We start from the raw sequence: 18,490 nt of genomic DNA on the forward strand, positions 1-18,490 counted from the left end.
GCATAGAAAGAGCAGGATAAACAAGTCTAGATAGGCCTTCAGCTTTGGATAGTAAAACTCTTCCAAAAATTGTAAGATCTCTTTGCAGCCAATTATTTAAAATAAATTTAGTTTTCTGAATTTTTGACACAAAATTAAGTTGTTCACAAGCAGTATTATTTTTAGAAATAAAGATTCCAAGGTATTTCACAGAGTCTTTAACAGGAATATTTTCAATAAATAAGTCCATAGAATTATGTATGAATAAGATTTCGCATTTGTGAAGATTTAATTTTAGACCAGACGATTTTGTGAATTTGGAAATACATTCTAGGGCTGTTTTAATTTGGTATTTATCTTTCAGAAACAACGCTGTATCATCTGCCAATTGTGAAAGTTTGATTTCTCTATCAAATATCTTTAACCCCTTAATATTTTGATTATTTCGAATTTGAATAGAAAGTAGCTCAGCAACTAATAGGAACAAAAAAGGTGAGATTGGACAGCCTTGGCGTACACCACGACAAATTTCAAATCTTTTAGAGGTTCCTTTATTTAAAATGATAGAACTATTAATATTTTTATAAAACATTTCTATAATATCAATGAAATTGTTACCAAATCCAAATACTTTCAGTGAATGAAGAAGAAAGCCATGTTCAATTGTATCGAAGGCTTTACAGAAGTCTAAAAACAATATTAGAGCCTCTGAATCAATTTGGTCCGAATAGTCAAGGAGATCAAAAATAAAACGAATATTGTTACTGATATGTCTGTTTTTCATAAAGCCCGTTTGAGATTCATGTATAATTTGGTTTAGCCCTGATTTTAATCTTTTGGCATATACCAATGCAATTAATTTGTAGTCTATATTCAACAGGGTAATGGGTCTCCAATTATCAATCTCTAAAGAATCCTTATCTGGTTTAGGGATTAGGGAGATTAAGCCTTGTTTCATAGTTGTGGTTAATTCCTCCCCATGGATAAAGGTGTAGTGTGCATTTGTGTAGGCGTGACGTGCTCCTGCTCTATTTATCACATCTGATAGCTACTACGTTCACTACATTCTAGGAAGGCATATCATTATGCAATAGTTTCCCTATACATTAATGAACTGCTCCTATCCCAAAATGACCAACAAAATATCTCTGTAAAAACAAGAACGAAAGGTGAAGGTTTCATATTACACCTTATTGTTACGTCCATCGTCCTACCTAGTAGTTTCATGTTGTCGCGCGCTATTGTTTTGATGTGCGCTCGGTATAAGGACTCCTGAGACTTGGTCCGCGTCGGTTGTCTTCGTATACACTGCATGTTGTCAAATTTACAAATAAAAAACTAAACTTCTTTTAGGTAAAAAGAGCCACAAACATATCCTGACGACTGTGCGTGTTGTGTTGCTGGTTCACTTTTTCTCTCAGAGGACTGTGTTTGGGGCGTGTTCTAACACAAAGTTCATCCCTAGAATAATAAGACGGTGTACTAGTGACCTTCCGTCTAATGCCAGTCAGTAGATTGTATTTGCTTGGCGAATTTATTTATTCAACACTTTGGGATTATGTATTCAAAGGACGCTGTCATTAAAAGGTTTACTCATTATCCTTGAGATAACAATGAAAAGCGCGAATACATCAACAGCTGCTGCTGAAATACCTGTTGGGCTTTTGCGAGTTTTCCCCGTAGTTTTTTTTTCCTAAACAGAGGCAATCGCGCTATCTAGTGGCTGAATGTCAACCCACAGGCAAATTAACGTTTGCACTGCCACACTAAAACCTAATCCAATAAACACAGGTGGGTGTATGTTACCCTAGACATGCTGGAAGAGTAAATGCAATTAAATAAATACAGACATGTCCAAAAAAAAAATCTCTCCCCAAGTTCTTCATTATTCTTTTATTAACCCTTTAACTGTCTCACTAACAAAAAAAAAATTGATTGGACTCTCTTAATATTGCTAGTTAACACACTCAATGCCTTTTTTCAACACATCCCATAATTGCGAAAATATCAACCTCTACCAAATGGTTGAGATTTTGGTGTATGGTAAAAGTACCGCAATGAATACATGTACTATGAAAATGAAAAATATGAGGACCAATTTATTTAAAACAAATCTAAATAAAACATTTTTTAATGGTAAATAATAAACTACTAAAATTATTTTTTGAAGTATGCCATCAAATATATCAGATTCTCATTTAACATGATTTTGGTTTTATTTTAAATAAATAATAATATTAATAAGAAGAAAACAAGTGTCGAAGCGCAACAAGGATTTGACTGATTTTTTTTTGTAAACCAACAATAGTTGGACATTAACAGTCATTATTTAAAACAGTCAAAATATGGTCAACCATTTGGTAGAGCAGACAGTTAAAGGGTTAAGATGGGAGTAGTACTAACAGTCTTTGAATTTTTAGAGAAAAGTTACTCATGTCATTTAGTAAAATAAACCATAACAAAAATTGCAATCAGATGTCATGGTGACCAAAGACCACAAAACAAGTGTTATTGTGCAACTTGCATGGGTATATTGACATGGGTCAAAAATTATAGTTTTTTATTTCATGCCAAAAATCATTAAAACAATAAATAAACATGATGTTTCATTCTGATATTTTGTAAATATCCAACTGCAAACTTTCTTTTATTAATAGTATGCAATGCATTGCTAAGCACTTAGATGCTTTAGACATAAAATGTCATTTGTGAAGATGAATAAACAAGATTATTGAAGGACACACAAAAAAAGAGAGCGCTAATCAAATACTTCAATTTAAGTTTATTTGTATAGCACTTTTCACAATAATTATTGTTTAAAAGACAAAAGGTGCACGCTATTGCATCACAATTAAGTCAGAAAAGTTAAGGTTATTAGTTACCATAATTTTATTAGTTACTAACTTTAACAAATTAAATAAGTTTAAGTTTCCGAGACTTATTTTGTAAATAAATCAAATTCAAAGCTCTGATGTTTGCCTACAAAGCGACTTCTGGCTTTGCTCCTTCTTATCTGCTCTTACTTCTGCAGATCTATGTGCCCTCCAGAAACTTGCGTTCTGTGAATGAACGTCACCTCATGGTTCCATCCCAAAGAGGGAAGAAATCACTTTCCCGAACGCTCGCGTTTAATCTGCCCAGTTGGTGGAATGAACTCCCTAACTGCATCAGAACGGCAGAGTCAGTCGCGGTTTTCAAGAAACGACTAAAAACTATTTAGTCTCCACTTCACTTCCTAATCTGCAATTGCCTCTCTGGATATACCACTAACTGTACTCAGAAAAATAAATAAATAAAAAATAAAAATTTACTAATACATTCCTTCTTAGACTTTACAGAACTGAAACTTGCCTATAGAACTTATTCACTGTCGCTCTTATAGTTGTGTAAATTGCTTCCTTTTCCTCATTTGTAAGTCGCTTTGGATAAAAGCATCTGCTAAATGACTAAATGTAAATATACAACTGTAAACATATAAAAACAATTTTTATTAGTAATATGCATTGCTAAGCACTTTAGATTTTATATATAATTTTTCTTAATATTTAGATTTTTTTTTTAACTCTCAGACTCCAGATACTCAAAGAGTATAAAATGACACTTATGACTGATGGTCCAGGGTCTCACATTACATATATTTGAATTAACGGTAGACCTATGTGGAGAGCAGAGTATTCAGTGGTGCTTCTGTTAATATTATTATTGTTTACATATGTGTAAATGTGTTATTTAAATTTCTAGCGGTCTAGCCCAGTGATATTATTGTTCAGAAAATTAGTAACTCAATTATGTTGCTACCACAGCAGAATGAACCGTAATCAATACAAACATTACAAATAAAGGTTAACAATTAAATTAGAAAGACTTAGAATGGGAGCAATAATAGTCTCAGAATAGACTTCTTAATTGCAAAAATAAATAAATAAAACATTGCTCATGTTATTTGGTGTATTAAAACTAAAACTGCATTTCTGCATTAATTCTAATTAAGACCGGAATATTCAGTGGTGCTTCTGTTAAAATAAATATTGATATCATTTTAATCACTGGGCTAGGCCTCTGATATGTCAGAAAAGCAAATAAATTAGATTAAAGATCAATATTAACTTATAAAAGGAGAACGACTTAAACTCTTGGCAACTACACTGTAAAACCCAGTAAGTTAAGGTAACTCAAACCATTTGAGGAAACCGATTGAAACAAACCATTTAAGTTCAAAAACTGATCTTAATGAGTACTGTGAACTTAATCTATATGAGTAAACAGAGCAATTTGAGCACAGTAAAACCCAATAAATGAAGAGAACTCAAACCAACGGAGTACTGTAAAACCCAATAAGTTAAGACAACTCAAACTGTTGGAGGAAACCGATTGCTACAAAACTTTTGAGTTAAAAACTAATCTTTACGAGTACTGTGAACTTACTCCATTTAAGCTAAAGTAATGAGTTAATTAGTTAGTAGCAGGTGCACCTTATTAATGCTCAATCAACACGTAATCACTTCTTTTACTCATTAACTTTAACAAGGAGTTCAAAACTTTTAAGATAAGTACAATTAACTTACAATAAATTGTGTTAACTAGGTTACACTCATTTCGTTTCATAAATTTGACTGTTGGGTTTTACAGTGTAGGAAATAAAACTTGGTGAAATAAATACTAAAATGACTAAAACAGAAAAATAAAAGATAAGAGTTTAAAACAAATAAAAAAAAGTTTATACAATTATTAAAACTAAAACGAAATTAATATATTAATTTATAATTAATTGTTTATTATGATATTAAATATGTTCTATTAAAGAACAAGCAGTCATGCACGTACATTTACACATATTTCTGCAGTAACTGTGGTTGTTGACAGCATTTCATTTACAGTCAGTATCTTATATGCTTTATATAGCAATAGTAGACTATCTGCCCTCGAAAATCCCCCAGGCTGCTTCCTATTTAAGTGAGATATGCAGACGGGACACTGTAGGCTACTCTTCATATTCGTCTGTATGACGGAGATACTGGAGATTCAGGGGGTGTGTACACATCAAGTCATTCAGATGCCTCGGGCTTTTAAACATCACAAACAATGGTCACATTTACTTTAACACCTTCACTTTGGACGAAATGTGTTTTTTTTTTTTTTTTGGACAAACGGTTTCTCTCACTTTTCTGAACATATTCATCAAATTCTTTCTGCTGATAAACATCACGAGTCGAGTTGGGTTGAAGGCGCGCTTAACCCCATAATTTGCCAGACAGTTTCAGGCAGAGGAACTGCAGTAATGAAAGGGATGTTATGCGAGACAGTCGCCGGAATGTTGCTCGAGGCTATACACCGACACCTCTCCAGCGCCCTGTCCTCAATACAAACTCCAGCAGCATATTATATTGCTGCAAAATTGGAGCAACTGTCGGCCAAATGCATCCAGCAAATGACAATACAAAGTTGCCAAGGGTGTGGCTGCCATATTATGTCCTCGAACTCAATTTACACTAACGTTACACCACCCTCACACCGTCCGAAACCGTTAACGTCAGCTGAAAACAAAACAATACGCAGTTTGAAATAAATTCAAAGTTCCCAAACACAAAATAAACTGCATTTTCAGTTTGTGTCCTTCTCAAATTTCACCCGTTAAATAAAATAAAATGAGGGTTCGTTTTTAGCAATGGTTAACATTCAGTTGCGCGTGGCTGAAACTCAAGAGCGCGTGCAGGTTTAGTGAACAGGTCTGAACATTCACCGCTCGCAAACTGAACTTCCAGATGCTTCTCAGCTGATTTTCCTGATGCACACAGGCATTCCTCAATCATTTCAATCCGGCTGCATGACAAATCCCTTTCAGCTTTCATTTAGCTCTTACCTTTTTTATCAGTAACGCCGTTTGAGTCCATGTCTCGTCAATTCTGCAGACTGTTGTGTCCTCCTCGTGCTCAATTATATCCAGCGTTTTTGACTCCAGCAGTTCACGCTCAAAAAGCAATGGCATAAAACTTTCGGAAAGTCTGACTGGCGAAAATCAACAGAGGAGACCGAGAGCTGAGCTGAGCTGTTCCGCAAGCTTTCTCGGCGCAGGTACAGATTTACCTGCCTGTGGGGTTTCGGTGTCCCATGATGAGCCACTCCCACTGATCACTTCAGCATCTTATACCTGCATGCGGTGCCTCCTGCGGCCTTTATAGGTCATGGCATAATACAGTTAAACAAATCCAGACTGAGATTGACTATTTACAGTTGCTTTTTTCTGGAGAACCGGTCTACGTGTTGCAACAGGTATATATAACATTTGTATGACTTTTTTTCTCCTAGTATCGGCTAACTAAAACGTGTGTGCATATGGTTACTTTAACTAATTAACTAGTAGCTAATAGCTTTTAACAGTCATTATATATAAACATAGTTAACCTAACCAGTTAACCTAACCTGCAGTTAATATGTGATATCTGTATGTGCAAGTCTCTAAAGGTTGACAATCAAAGAGAACCAATATTTTTAACCAATAACATTGAAAAGAATACTTTATTTCAGATTTTTATTTGTGCAAATGACAAAAAAAAAGTTGTCATAATCTTTGCTTTAAGAATTTTAACAATGGTCAGTTATGTATTAAATACTTAAAGGGTTAGTTCACCCAAAAGAAATAAATTCTGTCAATAATTACTTACAAACCAGAGACCTTCGTTTATCTTCAGAACACAAATTTAAGCTCTTTTAGGTAAAATCCAGTTCACCTCTCCTCCATTGTATGGGTGTCAAACTCATTTTAGCTCAGGGGCCACATAGAGGAAAATCTATTCCCAAGTGGGCCGGACCCAATAATATTCAGCTGCAGGCCCGCAGAACCACACATGTTTTAGGCACACACAATCTGGCACACACAATCTAGACAAACCATATATGGTTACGACGGATGCTAATGTTATTAATATCTTCTTGGACATTGTCATCGATATACTTTGATATATATGGTTAGTAAACATTGTACACAATAAACAATAGTGTTCACTTTACTTTATTTCACAAATATTGTGATCGAGACGCGTGAATGGGGAGTGTTGTTTCTGATTGCCATTTACTACTAGACTGAACAGTTTTCTATCAGTTATCATAGATGATCAGTCATCTGACATTTTAGCAGGTACTCGTTTGCTGGCGTTGCTGAACGATCTAAATTGGACAGGTTTAATTTATATAATGGATTCATTTTTAATGAAGGAAATAATAGCAAGTTATTATAGGCAATAATTTATTTTATTTGTAATAAAAATCTTTTTACATGTAATAAATGCACAACACTATATCAATATTTTACTCAAGCAATTAAATAGTGTGTATTTGCTTAATTTTATAATAACTTTTTTAGTCAATGATTTCCCACATTTAATACTGTAGTAATTTAAAGTAAGCAATATATTGTTTTTAAACCAAAATTTAGCAACAGAAACAAACAAACTATTAACAATTAATTAAAAAGAAATAATAATAATAATAATTATATATATAACAGCTGTGACAGTTTGGTAAAAGATAGTAATTTATAATCAGATAATCAGTTAAGGTCATCAACTTAAAACTATATTATATATTGTTTAAATGATTAATTATAGTAATTCTTTTTAATGTGACACATAATTGTTTGCTTTTTATATTTTGCAATAAAGTGATTTTAACCAAGTATGATAATATTAAGATCCTGAATTAGTTTATTACACTTAATCCTACAATTAGACGGTCTATAATGTTTTCTTTGTGTATGTGGACACATAAATAAAGTCATAAGTGTCTTTAACCAATTATTTTTATTTACATAATTTGAGTTCAGAAACTGCAGAGATGTTAAAATGATCGTTACGATATAATAATAATAATGACTGAAATGGGAAACCATATCTGTGAAATTTAATAGGTGGCAATAATGCTCCTAAGGAGTTAGTTAGTTACCATATATGGTCTGCCAAAATCGTGTGTGCTAGATTGTGTGTGCCTGAAACATGTTTGGTTCTGCGGTTCTGCCGCTGGATATATCTCACCGGACCAGTAAAATCATGGTAGGCTATATATATATATATATATATATATATATATATATATATATATATATATATATATATATATATATATATATATATATATATATATATATAAAAACAGTAATTTCAGATTGTTTTCTTTGTTTTAATTCAATCAACATAAAGCATAAAGCTGGAGCGTGAGGGCAACACAGTCTCAACTATTTTGATTTAGTGGCTAATTCATATGATTTCATACCATCTCATTTGTGTATTTTATTGCTCAGTCATCAATGATGGTTGGGTTTAGGAGTGTGGTTTGTGCCACGCCTCCTTTTTATATCGTACATTTTCGTATGACTAAACTCGTATGACTAGGCCCAAACGGAATCTGCGCACGCAGAATTCCGCAGATTTTTCGCTGATTTTCCGCAGAATTCCACAGATTTCTGCAGATTTCTGCAGATTTTTAGCCCATTATTAATTCTGTTTATTTACTTGAGTAAATGTGTAAATCTAAATTTATTCAGTTTTTATTCAGTAATTTATTACTTTTTATTTCATATATTAAGGTTTTAGTTTTGATACTCCCCTGGATACTCCCAAAATAATTCTGCAGAAATCCGCAGATTTTTACCAAAATTCTCAGCAGAAATAGCAAAAAACATCCGCAGATTCCGTCTGGCCCTACGTATGACTAAACGAATTAGGCACTAAACTAACAAAACGTGAAATAGTAACGTTTCCTTGTGAGAACACTTCAATGTGGTATGGCAGGGCATGTGGTTTTGTTAAACTGACGCTGACTCGGCCTCGGGATCGGATGAAATTAACCATTTGCAATTGCGCCATCCAATGTACACAATTGGAACAGCAGCTTCTTTTTTTGAAAAATTGCATTTTTATACTTTACAGAATCATCTCGCGGGCTGGGCTGAAAGGCTCCCTACTCATTCAAATTCCAGACATGTAACAAAAGCATCCTCAAAAAACATGCAAGTGGTTACTTTGAAGAATTATTAAGCTGCCATAATACATTTGTGTGCACAGAAAAAAAGACTTTATTTAACTGTTTCTTCTACTTAGTGTCAGGTCAGTATAGGGGGCACACATTCACTAGAGCCGTTGTGTATGAGCGCGTGTGTGAATACAAAAGTGTATGGGTGTTTCCCTTTACTGGCTTGCAGCTGGAAGGGCATCCGTTGAGTAAAACATATGCTGGATAAGTTTATTCTGCTGTGGTGACACCTGATAAATAAAAAGGCTAAGCCAAAGGAAAATGTGGGAATAATTTATGTCACAGTTTTGTTGCCAATCCTATCATGTGGTTTGAGGTGTTTCTATGTGGCTGGAGAGGTTTAAATATTGCCTTTGTTGCAAGCTGATAGCGATCAAGGAATACATTTTTCTGGTTAAATGAAATGCTCGCAATGTGTAGAGAACATTCCAGGTCAAGTTTTGTTGTGTAAGATATGTGAAATACTTTCAGAACAAGCTGCCAATTCAACGTTTTGATTTTGACCACAATTGACAATGCAAAAAATTATAACTTAGGCTCCCGGATAAACCAGGCTGGACTGGGGAAAACCGTTCCTACAGAAAAAAAACAAACAAAAAGGATTGATAATATATTAACCAATTAACCATGCACTTTTCTGTGCTTTTCAAAGAAACAAATAATCAAACCTACTCTGTACTATGATTATGGTGACATGCTCACGTGGAAGTTGCCACTCTTTCTTCATACTTAATATTTTGAGAGTAAAATCAACTCACTTTAAACCTTAGTAAGTTGTACTGTTTCCTCAGATTAAGAATGTCGTATGATTCCTATGTCAAGTAAAGTCATTCCTAAGTAACAGGTATGTCTAGTCCTGAGATTATGAAAAGACCGTCGACTAATTAAAAAAAAAAAACAAATATCTAACTTGTTTTTGAGACCTTTCAAGAAAATAAAATGAGAGGTGGAAGCTTTTTCCGTTTGTAAAAATGAAAGTGATATGGAATATGAGCAAACAATTCTCACCTTAATGAAAAAGTAGGAAATTGTTTAGTGTTGTTGACTTTAACAAAGGGCTCCAGGACAAGTCACATTGACTGGTTTCATAATCAATAATTGTTATTTTAAACTAGGAAAATCTATTGTTATTCTTGGTGTAAAAAGCCCTTTATGCATTTTACATATCAAGCATTTTGATTTATTAATTATTTTGTGCTTCTTTCTTTCTTTCTTTCTTTCTTTCTTTCTTTCTTTCTTTCTTTCTTTCTTTCTTTCTTTCTTTCTTTCTTCTTTCTTTTTTTCATTCTGCTGTGGCAACTCCTGAAATAGAAATGAAAGTATGAATCCATTCAGCTGATTTTCAGGACTGGTGCAACAGGAGCACTTATAGCTTAACATAGATCATTTAATCAGATTAGATCATTAGCATCTCCCCCAAAAATGACTAAAGATAAGTTTTGATAATTTTACTATTTAAAGATTGAGTTCTTCTGTAGTTATATGTTGCAATAAGACAGACAGAAATTGAAAAGTTGTTACTTTCTAGATCAGGGGTGCCCAAACTTTTTCTTATGAAGGGCTAAAAACCAAACTTGATTGAGGCTAGTAGGCAGAAGGTAAATATATTTGCCATAGGTAATTTCCTAAATTATTTAATAATGTTTAAAAATGACTAGAAAACATTGCTCTATATTTACTAATACAACACGTTTTTCAAATTTTATAATAAAGTTATTACAGTAAAAAACAGAATCTAATTTATAACAGAATTACACTAGTTGTTGTCTTGATTTGCTCGCTGATGTCCTCTGCATGTCCTCGAGTGACATTATTTAGATTTTAAAAAATCTGATTTATTTACAACATTTAATTGAAACATTTCATTTCATTTTTTTTTGTTTGTTTGTTTTTTTAGCTCAGCAATAAAACACAAAAAAGTTTACTTCAAACTGGAAATGATGATCTCTGTGTTAAAAACCAAACCCTCTCCATCAGTCTCACTCTGCTCTCAGATGAGATGGTGGGCCAAATCAAAGGTTACAATGGGCCAACTTTGGCATGTGGACCTAATTTGGGCATCTTTGTTCTATATCAATATGGGCTAGCAACTACTCTCGTTCTGGTGTAACAATCAAGGCCTTTTGCTGCCATACCATGGCTGCAGCAAATACAATGTTATTTTGCAGCCCTAGAAAATAATCCCTAGCATTTTCTATTTTCAGGTTCTGAAAAATTTCATTGCATCTGCTGCAGCCATGTTATGGTAGCAAAATTAGCATATTTTCAAAAAAAGTGTTTCTTTAAATTACGCAGCTAATCAAAAGTAGCCTGACTTCTTGTTAAAATGGAGGACATGCCACATAGGCAAGGCAAGGGAAGGCAAGTTTATTTATATAGCACATTTCATGCACAGTGGCAATTCAAAGTGCTTTACATAAACAGGAATAAAAGAGACAAGTGTAAGAAAATATAGAAAACATGCCACATAGAGTAAATGCTTTCCTGCTGAGCTAAGATATCAAATATAAAATACCTTTCCGGACAAATATTCTCAAGAATGTGATAAGAAGTATCAGAGTTCACAGAAATGAAAATGATGTCATCATTTACTCACGCTTTACTTGCTCAAATCATATTTGAGTTTCTTTCTTCTGTTAAACACAAAAGAAGATATTTTGAAGAATGCTGAAAACCTGAAACCATTGACTTTCATAGTATTTGTGTTCACTACTACAGAAAGCAATGGCTACAAGATTACAACATTAGTCAAACTATCTGCTTTTGTGTTCAGCAGATTTAAAAAAAACTCACAAAGTTCTGGAAAAGCTTGTGGATGGGTCAATCGTGATTAAAGTTGTATCTTTTGGGTGACCTGTCCCTTTAATTCATGTGTAACTCTTCAGTCATTTTAGGAGGTGACTATGAGCGTCTTGTCATTTTTCACTTTCTGTGTATGATTTGATCAGCTGAGACAACAATAGTCATGGAGAAGTGTGTGTAACTGTTGTGCTAATCAGCAGTCCCATTCATGGCTGGCTTACTATCACTGCAGCGTCAGCTCATTTTAACATTAGCCCGATCTGCCGCCTCAGGAAGAGACTATATTCCTCAAATCCAGCTCTGTGTTGAAGGGGCCCACCATGAGCATGCAGACAGAAGCTTTGTGATGGTTATACTAATCTGATTAGTTTGACCCAAAGCTTGTTTGAAATAAAACGTAATTAAAGATGAATCACAAAAAGTGCATTTCGCACTACAAAAAGACAGTAGTAGAGCAAACTGGTGGGGATTTATTAAGATTTTTGTTTGTCAATTAAAATGATTTGTTTTACGATACAGACTGAGTGACTGACTGTCTCTACTGACTGTAGGGACGGTCCAATACAGACAGAACTGGCAACCCAGAGAAAGCCGCAACTGCCCACACTGTGCCCAGGCAGAAGTTTAGACGGAGGTACACTTCCTCACCCGCTGCACAAACAATCAGTACATCCGATAAAAGAGCATTTACCCTCAATTTACTGAGTAAGACAATGCAACACAACTGCAGTATTTACTAGGGGAAAAAAACTGACTGTTTCCTTCTAGCGGCACAATACATTAATGCCTATCACAAAAAGAGAGAGCAGACCAATCTAGTTGATTATAAATGAATCATTGTAAATATACTGATTATTATTGTTATTATTACTGGTTATCCTAAAATGTTTATATATATATATATATATATATATATATATATATATATATATATATATATATATATATATATATATATATACTATGTTTACTATGCTTTTATATTACATATGTATGTTTTTTTTATGTAAACTTTATAAATGCTTTGGCAATACATTTGTATTTGCAATACAAAGCAATTATTGAATGGAATTTCTGAAATTGTAGTGATGCTTTCTTTTCTCAGAAATAATGTGAAAAATGTATAATATTATATTATATTATATAATAAATATTTTTAAGTTATACGAGATTCAACTAAATTTATTGTAATGTACAAGCTAAAATGACTTGTAAGGGTAATTTTATTTAATTCTTTAAGACAGCAACTATTTTATTTTTTTGTTACAACAGTAACTATTTTTGACATTGTAACATTTAACTTTGTTTAATCAAATTAACTTTTCTAGTCATTTCAACATGCAATTGAACTGACTAATAATATTAAGTTAAATATTGTTTAACAAAAAATGTGAGTTGAAACCAGATTAACTTAAACAAGTTAAAGCAACATAAACATATTTGTTATCTGGACCTTTTGTCATTATAGTTTGAAATGATATATTGTATGAGAAACAATGTACAGGTGAAGTCAGAATTATTAGCCCCCTGAATTATTTATATAGTTAATTTTTTTTCCCAATTTCTGTTTAACGGAGAGAAGATTATTTCAGCACATTTATAAACATAATAGTTTTAATAACTCATTTCTAATAACTGAATTATTTTATCTTTTTATCTATCATGTCTTTGGACTGTGGGGGAAACTGGAGCACCCGGAGGAAACCCACATGAACGCAGGGAGAACATGCAAACTCCACGCAGAAACGCCAACTGATCCGAGGACCCAACCAGCGACCCAGCGACCTTCTTGCTGTGAGGCGACAACACTACCTACTGCGCCACTGCTTCGCCTAAAGTTACATTTAAAGGCTTAAATAGGTACTAGGCAGGTTAAGGTAATTACGCAAGATATTGTATGAAGATGGTTTGTTCTGTTGACTATAGAAAACAAATATAGCTTAAAGGGGCTAATAATTTTGACCCTAAAATCGCTTTTAAAAAATTAAAACTGCTTTTATTCAAGCTGAAATAAAACAAATAAAACTTTCTCCAGAAGAAAAACATATTATCAGACATACTGTGAAAATTTCCTTGCTCTGTTAAACATGATTTGGGAAATATTTAAAAATATAAACAAATTCAAAGGGGGGCTAATAATTCTGACTTCAACTTATACACTCTTTAAAGCAATTAATTTACTTAAAGTGACCTTCATTTTAATAATTATGCACACAGTTTATTTACTTAGTAAATTTGGTCAATGGGTTTAGCTCACTTTTTAAACTAAACTCAACTAATCGCTTTTAACAACATAGAATCGACCAGATTTTGTTTCAGCTTCCTTAAAATATCAATCAAGTCACTCTGTTACTCCTTCCAACAACAAACTCAGTCAGAGCAGAGATCAATGAGATAAATAAACTCCTGTGAATCACAATCTGCAAATGTTGCTTAACTTTTACAGTGTATTCTATTCTAAATATTCTATTTTGTATTCTCTATATTTAAGTAAGTCTTTGCATTATAAAATGAAAATAAATAAACACATTGAGCATTTGAGTAACTCAAATGTTTGTGCAAGGCTGATTGTTGAGTGTGGTTTATCTTTCACTCCAGCATCTATAAGTGAATTTGCAGTGAACTGAAACTCTAAATGCGTGTTCCTGACTCTGCAGCAGACAGACATATAAGGGCTTGTGGGATGTGGGCATGCGAGGAATGCTGAAAATATAATCATTCTGCACAGGCGCTTTCACGTCATTAACCACCTGCAAACCTTCTACTGTATTACCAATATTACTCTGTTTACTATTAATGTTAATGTTCACATTCTAACTTAAGTGGTGTGCTGCATTCAGACAATGCAACGGACTGTTGTTTATGGAAGAGATTTTTGTAGTCTTCTGCACACTGACAGCTATTTTCATACAACATAAGAGAAAGTTATGAAAGCATGTTTTTAATAGTCATAACTTATCTAAAGGATTTGGCCCCTTAAAAGGGGCAACCTAACTTTGCAAGAAGAATGTGATCATTCCAGTTGGGCAAGAGGCAGTGCCAAGGCAAAGACTTCAGAAAACATGTTGCTTCATGCTGCGATGCACTTTACAGACAGTGTTTTTGCTCTGTCCTATACGGTGACCCTGTTCTGACCCAGCTGGAAAAACACTGACAACATGTTTAGACTTTTTTACAAACAGGCTGATCATAAATAGATTGCAGAGAAAAAAACAAGTTATTCTCTTAAAGAAACAAATAAGAATTTGTGTAATTGTCCTAAATAAAAGTATGCCGCAGTTTCAGTATCAGTGACGGAGTAAATGGACATTTCTTTAGCTATTAAAAGTACACAAACAGAACACTTTTTACACTTGTTCAAATGCTCATTCATGCAAATATCTGATCAGCCAATCTCATTTTTATACAGAAAGTGTAGTGTATAGACTCGGTTTGATGTCTCTGCTGGGTCCTAAAGGCAAGAATGACGGTTGAATCAAATACGTGTATCATTTCCTTCAAAACAACTGTAGAGATGAACACGGAGGTAGAGAAAGCGTTTTTATCCGCATATAGATCGGCTATGGAGCATAAACGCTTGTATCATCAATAATCAAGGGTCCAGGTGAAACGGATATAAAAAAAACACGATAGGGAGAGGCAATTTGATTAAAAAAAACAACATTACTGCATTAGAGCTTACATAAACTTAATAACGCAAGAGCAACATTACGTATGCAAATTAATACAATGGTTCTGTGTCAGTGAAATCAGTTTTGAAATTCTAAAATTGTAACCCAACTGGTTGAGTTATTAAATAAATAACACAATAAAGGTTTAAAATAACCCAACAAAGCACCAAATATTTTTTTTAACTCAACCATTGGGTTAAATAAATAACCCAACGTTTTTTAGAGTGGTGTGTACTTATTAAAATACATTAAATCAGTGGTTCTCAAACATTTTTCACCAAGTACCACCTCAGAAAAAAAATTGTGAACAATACATGAAATACAGTAGTGTGGTAGCCCTAAAGCAGCTACAATGCTGCAGTTTAAAATCATGACAGATTAACTATTAAGAATATGTATGTATATATATATATATATATATATATATATATATATATATATATATATATATATATATATATATATTATTATTATTATTATTATCTGGCACTTTAAACATTATAAGGTTGAACATTAACACTGTACTGTGCTTATAAAAAAACCTAAAAAACAAACAAAAGAAAATGTCAACGTTAAAATTAAAACTTGCATTTAAAAGTTCTTTAAAAATGGTAGGCTACTGTTCTTAAAAAGTAAAAAAAAAACTCCTGTATTTAAATGTAAAGTGTTAACCTATATTAACCTATTTATTAAAACCTGGAAATGTTGCTTGGACCTCATAAATATAGGCTATATGTCATCATATATGAACCATTTTTTGATAAATTTTGAAATATATGTTGCATGTTTGACATTGAAATTGGATTCCTCCACGTACAACTAGAAGAAAGCCTGAGTATTACTAGTGGTACACGTACCACAGTTTGAGAACCACTGCATTAAATAATAAGTGATCAAGACTTTATTACATTTGTAATGTTTAAAAATGTCTTGCTGACAAAATAGTAGTGGTTTAAAGTATAGTGGTAATGCATAATGTTTTAAAATGATGATTAGATATAGTCTTTTAATATTTCATTCAATTATTATTTTTCTTATTATGCCTGTCAGGTTGTTTTGGATAATAAAATAATAAAATAAAATACCATTTGTCCATTACCACTTAAATTATAAATCTCTACCGTTTATTTTGGTTTTATTAATTTCAATAAAAGTCACTTTATAATTTTTTTAACATCAAAAGTTATCGAAGAAAAGATCTAGGTCCCGTATAGGTTATGTAAATGTATATGTAAATATAAGCATATGTAAATGACAAAAAAACAAAACAAAAACAAAAAAACATGAATCACAAAATACAGAACATTTTCAATTTACAGTTATTTTTTAAACTATATATATTTTCAGTTGTTTTAAGGCTTTAGTTTTCAGTGCTTTATTTCTGGTTATTGGAGAGGGGTCTGGATGCAGACCTGCTGCACTGCAATCTGAGCTGCATCCAATGCTTTTTAATGGGCTCACCTAAGCCCACCCCTAACCACTTTCTCCATTTGAGTGCATTGTGTCTGACATTGCATCACTGCGTGATGAAATCTCAGCTTGCATCATAAAGGCTGCATCCAGATCCTGTTGGGTTATTCTAGATAGAAGGTTCAGATACAATTCATACTCATTTGGAAAATCATTATGTTAGATTTGCAAAGAGCCCACTTTTCTTTATCGGCCTGCTTATGATATTCTTTTATTATTTTATATTGAATAAAATATATTCACTGAATTTTTGTTGTTTTTAAGTTTTTATAATATCACTCCAAAAACAAAAAATGCTCGACAAATATAGGCTACAATTTTCAATACCATTTTATAGTTCTCTAGTAACATAATAAAGTTTTTAACATGCTTTAAATCTTTCCCCAAAAAGTCTTGATGTATAATGCTAAAACAAAGTTTTAATAATTCTATCATTTTTATTTGAGGCGACATGTTGGTGCAGTGGGTAGGATGTTCGCCTCACAGCAAGAAGGTCACTGGTTCGAGCCTCGGCTGGGTCAGTTGGCATTTCTGTGTGGAGTTTGCATGTTCTCCCCGTGTTCGTGTGGGTTTCCTCCGGGTGCTCCGGTTTCCCCAAGAAGTCCAAAAACATGCGGTATTGGGTATACTAAAAATTTGACCGTAGTGTATGATTGTGTGAATGTTTCCCAGTGATAGGTTGCAGCTGGAAGGGTATCCGCTGTGTAAAAAACATATGCTGGATAAGTTGTTGGTTCACTTCACTGTGGCGACCCCTAATTAATAAAGCGACTAAGCCGGCAACAAATTCAATAAATAAATGAATTTTTATTAGTGCTGGGCAAAGATTAATCGTGCGTCATTGCATCCAAATTAAAAGTTAAAAGTCCAAATACAATATTTATTATATATATTGTATATAATATGCAGTATATATGTGTGTGTATTATATATTTTTTATGTATATACAAAAACATACATAGAAACAAAACTATACAAACAATTTTGTTACAAAGATTCTTAAATGTATATAAAATTTGTATCATATACACATATATCTTATATCTAAATATGAAGAGTTCAGATGCAAAAACCTCTACAAGCCATTTGAAATTTCCTTTTTAAAATTTGCATTTTCATCAGACCTGCGTGTAGGTTCAGTAATTTCAAGTTCATACTTCAAAATGAAATAACAATGCTCATTTCCAATGGAAATTTCAGATGGCTTTTAGAGGTTTTTGCATCTAAACTCTTCATATATTTCCTCAAATATGCATGTATGTATTTATATTTACATCATAAATATACACACATACATTATGGTAAAACAAATTTTAGGTTTTGTTTTGCATGCGATTAATTTTTGCCAGCACAAAATTTTATTTAATGTATTTTTTCTTTTCCTTGCGGACCACAGAGGGTTAACCTGAGCTCTTCAGTATTCAGTGAATACGTCACGAGCATGCACCGGAAGTATACCGCAACGGAACGCAGTACGTTTTGAGTTCATGTTGTCAAAACTTTTCGTCCGATGTCTTGTTTTTAATATCGATAAGAGACCCAAG

The 18,490-nt window shown here is 33.0% G+C and overlaps 1 protein-coding gene across 3 annotated transcripts in view; it reads right to left on the reverse strand.

Moving 5' to 3' along the window:
* The window catches only part of plcd1b (phospholipase C, delta 1b), a 48,642-nt gene extending 42,545 nt beyond the window's left edge, over positions 1–6,097 (reverse strand). Inside the window, exon 1 of one of the 3 annotated variants that reach the window (XM_087238880.1) lies at positions 5,840–6,097. In XM_087238880.1, the coding sequence (XP_087095006.1) occupies positions 5,840–5,870 (31 nt within the window). In that variant the 5' untranslated portion in view covers positions 5,871–6,097. 3 annotated transcript variants of the gene reach the window in all.
* Between the last annotated feature and the right edge of the window lie 12,393 nt (positions 6,098–18,490).

Source organism: Danio rerio, chromosome 2, assembly GCF_052040795.2.
Source record: "Danio rerio strain M-AB ecotype USA chromosome 2, GRCz13ab, whole genome shotgun sequence".
In the NCBI taxonomy this organism is placed as follows: Eukaryota; Metazoa; Chordata; class Actinopteri; order Cypriniformes; family Danionidae; genus Danio; species Danio rerio.